Source organism: Montipora foliosa, chromosome 8 (assembly GCF_036669935.1).
Source record: "Montipora foliosa isolate CH-2021 chromosome 8, ASM3666993v2, whole genome shotgun sequence".
Lineage (NCBI taxonomy): Eukaryota > Metazoa > Cnidaria > Anthozoa > Scleractinia > Acroporidae > Montipora > Montipora foliosa.
Genome location: NC_090876.1, coordinates 17,798,669 through 17,806,168, shown reverse-complemented (window position 1 = coordinate 17,806,168; position 7,500 = coordinate 17,798,669). Strand labels below are relative to the sequence as shown.

General features: G+C 42.0%; 1 protein-coding gene across 1 annotated transcript in view; it reads right to left on the bottom strand.

Annotated features, from left to right (window-relative positions):
* The window catches only part of LOC137968036 (cation-dependent mannose-6-phosphate receptor-like), a 30,761-nt gene that overhangs the window by 2,556 nt on the left and 20,705 nt on the right, over positions 1-7,500 (bottom strand). Inside the window, exons 3-6 of the mRNA XM_068814654.1 lie at positions 6,195-6,316; positions 3,274-3,361; positions 2,506-2,594; positions 361-490 (exon numbers count right to left, since the gene is read on the bottom strand). Coding sequence (XP_068670755.1) covers positions 361-490; positions 2,506-2,594; positions 3,274-3,361; positions 6,195-6,316 — 429 coding nt within the window. The remainder of the gene's footprint in view (positions 1-360; positions 491-2,505; positions 2,595-3,273; positions 3,362-6,194; positions 6,317-7,500) is intronic.

Genomic DNA, 7,500 nt, shown 5'->3' with positions numbered 1-7,500 from the left:
ATATAAAGTAGGAATGTTGCAATGTGTTCATCTCAGCTCTCGAACTTTCAAGACTACATTTTTACTAACTTGAGGCTTTTCTGTTAATTAAGGTTCGTTTATCTCGTGATCACCTCTCACACCCAGAGTTTGGTGTACCTGCATCTGGTCAGGGAATACATTCCTATTTTCCCATTGGGTTTAGGGCTTTGTTTCAGGCGGCTGAACAATCTCTTTTGCTTGAGTGGCATTCATTTCTCTTGTGCTTACGGGAGTTTTGAACGTTATTTTGATGGCATTAAACACTTTGACTCTCAGTTCGAGCTGCACAGCCATTCCTGTGTATGAGTCGTGATATAGATAGAAACTGCACTAACATACCTTGACAAGGAATGGGAAATCGGCCCAGAAGGAATGATTGGGAAGGATTTCAGGCACGCTCTTTACTCCCCATGCATAATGGTTTAGTAATATTCCAACGATGATGTACATGAACAAGAGACAAAAGAATCTGAAAATACGATATTCACAAACGTTACGTTTGATAACCGAAAAGCACAGTTAGAGAACACTAATGATGAAACGATATAAATATAATTTAAAGATTCAAAGAGCCTTGATCATCTAAAGAACAAGGACGGACAATAGTTCAAGCCAACTTGCTCAGTAGATGGTTTTGCAACCAATTTGGAGAGACACAGATAATAATGCTGCAATGTACAATTGCTGGTGGACGAACAAAAGAAGCTAATGAGAGGTCTTTTGTTTTCGTCCGCCAACATGGCGGCGATGACGTCACGTGAAAAAACCACTTATAGTTTCGTTGGCATCAGCCTCAACGATGAATATTAACGAAGACCATGCAAGGACTCGGTAGTATTTGCCTTGTACACGATAGTATGTTGCCGTGATGCCAATTATAGAAACTAAAACTCTATTCACTCCGTTAGTTGTTGTCTTTCAGTAGCATATTGATAGTAATGATTTCAAGTTCGAGTGAGGCCTAACACGACTATGAAGTTTTTTTATACCTAATTATTCCATCAGAGATCAACCCTTGGACAGAGCAAAACTCTGACCAGGGTGGGATTCGAACCTACGCCCTTCAGATTGATCATCGTTGCTCTACTGACTGAACTACAAGGCCAGAACGGGAGCAGGCCGTGGGTATGTGAGATGTTATTCAAAAGGACGAATTTGGCTCGGCCCAAGCCTAATTTAGATAATCGTTAGTTGTTGTCCTTCAGTAACATATTGATAGTAATGATCTCAAGTCTAACACTACTATAAAGTTTTTTATACCCAATTATTCCATGGTGATGGTGGACGTACAAAAGGAGCTAATGAGAAATCTGGCCTTGTAGCTCAGTCGGTACAGCAACGGTGATCAATCTGAAGGTCGTGGGTTCAAATCCCATGTACCCTAGTCAGAGTTTTTCTCTGTCCTTGTGTGGGCCCAATTCCAATACTAGGGTTCATAACTTCATGGCAGTGTTAGGCCTCACTCGAACTTGAAATCATTTCTATTCACTCTATTTAGGAGCCCATAACCAGAAGCCTTCAACTTCAATATTAGGTCTATGCAACGGCATTTTCACAGATCAAGCTATTTTTAGATTTTCCCACGAGAGGGAGAAACGCGTGGCGAATGGGGGAGGAGGGAGGGGGAGGGGAGAGAAGGGGAGAAGGTACCCACTCTACTACAGGTACCTAGTTTCTCCGGAGTACTGATTTTCTCTAGGTAAAAAGGTAAAAGGTAAAGGTAAAGTCACTTTATTTAACGTCGGTATCAATGGAAGCCGACGGTGCGGCCTTTACCCCCCTCCCTCTGTCAGAGCTCCGTTTTAAGGGGATTTAAAGCTATAGCTGCACGGATCAGAGGAAAGCCGAAACAGACGTTGAAGTCACCGAGGATCGAACCGGGGACCTCTCGCTCCGAAAGCCGCGCACTATAGCCATCTGAGCCACGACTTTCCTCTGTGGAAAACATCGAAATGTAGGGAATAAGGAATGCAAGGTGCTTGGCAACAGGCAAAAGTAAAGTAAAGTCTCTGTTTACGAGCCAGAAGGCCAATCAGGCCGGCACTTATCTCCGGTTTCATTAGCATGAAGCGACTAGGAGTATTTCTAGTCCATCGCAGGGTTACCCCCACCCATTTATACACCTGGGTGGAGAGAGGCACCGTGAGAGTAAAGTGTCTTGCCCAAGAACACAACACAATGTCCCCAGCCAGGACCCGAACCCGAACCAACCACTCGATCCGGAGTCGAGCACTCTAACCATGAGGCCACCGCGCCTTCCAACGGAGTAATGATTTTCTCTCTCTGTGGAAAACATCGAAATGTAGGGAATAAGGATTGCAAGTTGCTTGGCAACGAGCAAAAAGGACATCTAAAAAAGCAGTGTCCTAGGCAGGAATCGGACCTACGACCTCCGTAACTCCGCTACTAGAACTAGTATGTCATTTATCTAGACAAACATCCATAGTTGCATTTGAAATAAGGAAATTCCATTTTACCACTTACATGATAAGAAGTATACTGCCAGTACTTAAGCCTCCGCCCTCTGCTCTTCCTCTTTTTGGACAGGCAAATTTCGAGGTAAACGTCGCATGCTTGAAAATAAAATAAAACAAAATAAAATAAAACAAGACAAAAATAGAACTGTGAGGGGTCGGGTTGAAAACGATCCTTTAGACAAAATTTTCCTAAAGATAAATGACTTCTTCAAAAAGACATATTATTTAGGAAAATGTGGCCTCCCTCAGCTCCCTTCATCTCCACGATTAGGTGCATAACAAAGTAGATTGATAAGGTAGTACGCAGCTACTTCAACGTCTCCTGAGATGGAATCAAACAATGGACCCTAATCCTAAAGACAGTAGAGCTGCATCCTAAAGGGATCTTATGAAATTAGAGGCTGTAAAAAGCTGTGTCCTATCTCAGGGATTGAAAACCTGCCAGAAAATATTGGAGTGGATAGTGGAGAAGAGTCCAGAATGCTGCTGATGGATAGAGAGTTTTGAAGGGATATGTAACGAAGGACGGGCAACCAAGCGGTTGACATAAGTGGAGCAAATTAAAGTTTGTTGCAAAGCTTTTATGTTGATATAACCCGTTCAGTGTATGGAAATTTCATTAAAAAGAGCTTGCGGCAACTTCCCCGTCATTAGACATTAAGGTTGTGGGTTTAAATTGCAAAGTTCTTTAAAAATAACACAATACTCAAAAGTTACCAAAAAAAAAAAAAAAAACTGAAAAAAAAAAAACTAAAAAAAAGTAAGAAGTAATTACATATAATGCTTTCTCGACTTCTGTAAACTGTGGTATGGTACCATTTCCTGGCTGAGATGGATCACACTTCAAAGTTATTCTTGATTTCCTTTTATGTAAATAGAACAAAGGTATGGTTAATGCAATGATTTGACAAAATTTTCCTGTACATTTAACACCTTTTTGATAAACTGCTATGCTAAACTGGAATTGCAAATAGCCAGCTGGTGAATCCCCTTTTGAGCAGGGATTTCTAAAGAATTCAAGGACGCTAGCTTTCCTTTCGACAAAAATTTAGAAACAAAAAACGGGTAAGGAATTGAATGGAACGGAAACGGAAAGGACATATTCTGGAAACAATTTGCCGTCCCACTGCGTCATTCTTCGACATTCTTCCTATGGGACTCCCATATGAAACAGACGGGGATGCTCGTCGTCTCGCTTAGGGGTGTAAATTTTGGATTTTGGTCTCGCTTAGGGTGTTCCGAGCAAAGCGCCAATATTTTAAGCCGCCGAGGTCTCGTTGAGGGTTCCGCAAAGAGAAACAGAAGTCAAATTTTTCTTTTAAAAACTACTTTTAGATAAAAGTATTCGATGATTATGTCTTTATATCATTAAAACTCATTGCATGTCGTATTTGTGAGTGTATAAGCGGTCTCTTTTAGGGGTCAAAATTTGCTTAACCCACGCCCAGATTGGTCTCCTTTAGGGGTCACAAAAAGCTTGAGCCACGCCCAGATGGTCTCCTTTAGGGGTTAAATTCAAAATTTCCGACGAGCATCCCCGTCTGTTCCATATGGGGGACCCATTGGGACATACTTTGTATAGAAATGTGCGAGGTGACCCTCTGTGAGAAAAGAGAGAAACTTGGAGACAGGAAAAATTAAATTTTACATCGACGAGTCCAATATAGGTAAAAGACAATATCACAGAGGACATGTTATCGAAGGGCAGTGGGTATTTGGATGGAGAGAAGTGGACTCCAGGAAGTGCTTCATGGTGACACTTAATCGAACGGAAGCGACTTTGATCGGCCACATTGAAACTTGGATCAACCCGGGAACAACAATTATTGTGTAAGGTTACGTCACCTAAGCGAAATGTGGTTACGAACATAAAACAGTGAATCAATGAACTGAATTTGTTACTGAAGACAGCTACGACACAAACAAAATCGAAGGCCAGTGGAGACGTACATCTATCAACGCACGGGAGAAAAAAGGAGCATTACGCCTTATCTATCGCAAAATTCATTTGGCACTAATTCAGAGGTTTCAATAGAAGCCGGTTACCGGCGGTATACCGCCGTCTGCTTTGCCTCACACCGCCGGCTAGTTTGCCTTGATTTTCACTAAAAATGCTATCATAAACTTGTCAAACTGCCGCCTTCAATGGGCTACCATGGACGGCTATTTCAGAAGTTATTGAAACCCCTGCACTATGACAATAGAGGTGAAGACTTGTTCCGCGTATTTTCAAGACACGTTGCGAGTGCTATTGACTGACTGGTGCGATTGACATGAATAATTTAAAGCCAGAGAGGTTGAGGTAATAGAACGGATCCCACATACATGGACCTCTTCCAATGACATTTTTTAAAATCTAATTTTAGCTAAGTGGCTTTTTAGAGAGGCTCCTGATTGGCCAGTTGTAATGTCGTAACGAAATTTTAAATATGTTCGGCATAGGGAACGAGAACTTAAAATAGCTTTGCGAAACTAAAAAATAATTTTAAAAATTGTTTTCCTATCTCATCCTCTCTTGTTTAAGGATGTTCTCCTTTGGCAAACTGAACAATAAGCAGTTAATGACTGGCCCCAAGGGAAACAGTGAATCTTGTTTCCCCGAGACCCTCATTCGCCTCGGGGAACATTGAGGGTCGAGGGGAAACCCAACCCCATACTGTTTCCTGTGGGGCCAGTCATTACGTGTTTTGTTATACCACTCAACTCAAAATAGAACAATACACGGATTTTTACACGGAATTTGCCGCTGTTTCAAAGGTGCACGACCTGATGACGTGCGAGTCGAAAGTTGAAGTCGTTGTTTCCAAAGGGAGTTAGTGAGTTTTGTTCGCCCTTGTTCGCCCTAGTTTTGACCCATGACACGTGACACGTTCTCCTCCAATTGGAAAACGTATTTGAGTTGGGAGGTATAACAATTCATATTCAATGACAGAGGAGTATTTTGTAATGTCATAAAACACGTTCTTGATACGTTCTCTTGTAAAAAACGATGTTCTATTTATTAAATGTTCTGTTTCTTGCGCTTGAAGAACAGAGATAAACAGGATACTAAATATGAATAAATTACGTTCGTTATTTGAATTAATGTATTCACAGGTACTTTGTAGAACAGCGACCGCGTACCGCATAGGTGGTGGACACTGCAAATATCAAACCAGCTTTTGGTGCCAACTTAATTAATATTCCACTTCGTCGTCGCTTTCGTTCACCACTTGAGCCGGCCCTGTCACGACTTGGAATGAGAAATACCAGTATTTGCACCAGCACAGGTAGCTTCGACGGCGTTCGAGCAGCGAGGATGAACTGTTCCCGAAGATCACACTTTCCGCAATGAAAGAACTGAAAGAAACCTCGCTGAGTTGAGGTCGGATGTGGAATTGATCTGCCTGCAGAGACCGCATCCGACTTTCAAGCCACAATACGGTCAATACCCGGTCCGATGCTGAGTCGCGGGACCAGAAATGAAGCAATGTGATTGGTTGATTTTAGTTCTTGGCCCTCGGACTGCTTTAGTCGTGTAATAAATATTTAATTACAAAATCTAACTGAGTATATGACCGCACTTAAGAATTGCGACGAAAAACAAAAAACACTTGCAAAGATAATTAAAAAGTAGAATTCACTATTTTAAAGCGTAAACTCCGCATTAATATAAGTGTGTCATAGCCCGTTAGGTTCACTTAATTCAGGCAGTACCTCTTAGTTTGGTCAAAGCCAGCCTGTGCTCCATATGCAACAACAACATTCCCATTTTCAACAGAAAATGTTGTGTCTTTAGATCCAGCATTTCGATCTCCATCACCTGCCACTTGACAAACCTACACAAAAATAAATCCCTTAGGTATAGTTGAATGGGATTAAACCCATGTTGATCCGAAAAATTTCCACCTCACGGCCATCAGTAATTCAATTAAAAGAAATATAACGTCTTTATCAGTCGAGTGGTCATGTGGATTTGAATCATGTGACCGATAACGAATGATAGCATCAAAATATTTTTGTTGAAATACTGATTTCTGTGAGGCCTCTTCCTCCTTCAATTCACGATGCAGAGCGGGGAGACGTCTGGACAGCGAGAGCAAAAATTTAGTAGCGTGAGGGACACTGGGAAGGGGGGAGACAGAAACGTCCTTTTCCTCTTCCTGTCGACCGTCACACGCCTGTTTTTATTTTTCTTAGTTCTATAAATTTCTTTCGTTACCTTTTCGCGTAAAGGAGCCTCTGAGGAGGAGACAGGCTCTGCGGAAGATTACGAAAAAAAAAGCCTGCACCAATTTTCACTGCTGCCTACAGCAACAAGGCATTCGCGCCGTCTTCAAGTCCAACACTGTCACACAACACTCAGATCACATTTAGTGTGACCGAAGGACACGGTCGCTTTGACAATACAATACGGCGCAGTCTAACGGATTACCTGTGAATGCGGTTAAGTCTACATTGGTGAGACTTTCCCGCACCTAGATCTCCGCCGTTTCCGAGCATCCTAACCGGCTACCACCTGCACAAGGAATGGTATGTCCCTCCATGTGAGGTTGCTATTGATAGTGATACCATGATCTTTTTTCAGAGTCCACAAGTAAAAAAAATATTATTCTCAGTTAATGATGCATGCAAAGGACAGGATGTAGCTCCAATAGCGTCACCCTACCCGTGACATCAAGACATAGCATTTTTGAAGAACGATACAGTCAACACTGGAGCTTTGAATCATCAGAATAGATAGCAATGTTCACAGTTTGAACTATGTGAGGATTAGGTCATTATTTTTAAAAAATCTAGCCTTTGGTAAGAATTATTGCCCGACATCTTGGATAGTGAGACTATCAGAGGCCTGAGACCAGTCAAAAAAATGGCACTCAGTGAGAGGAGGACAGTATGAAATGGTAGTGGGGGAAGGGGAAGGGGAGAGAAATACGCCTGCACGCACCAACTGTTCGTTTGGATAACCCGTTCAAATTTTGGATGGGGGTTCTGATTGGTGGGGTGACCACTTCCTGTCAAT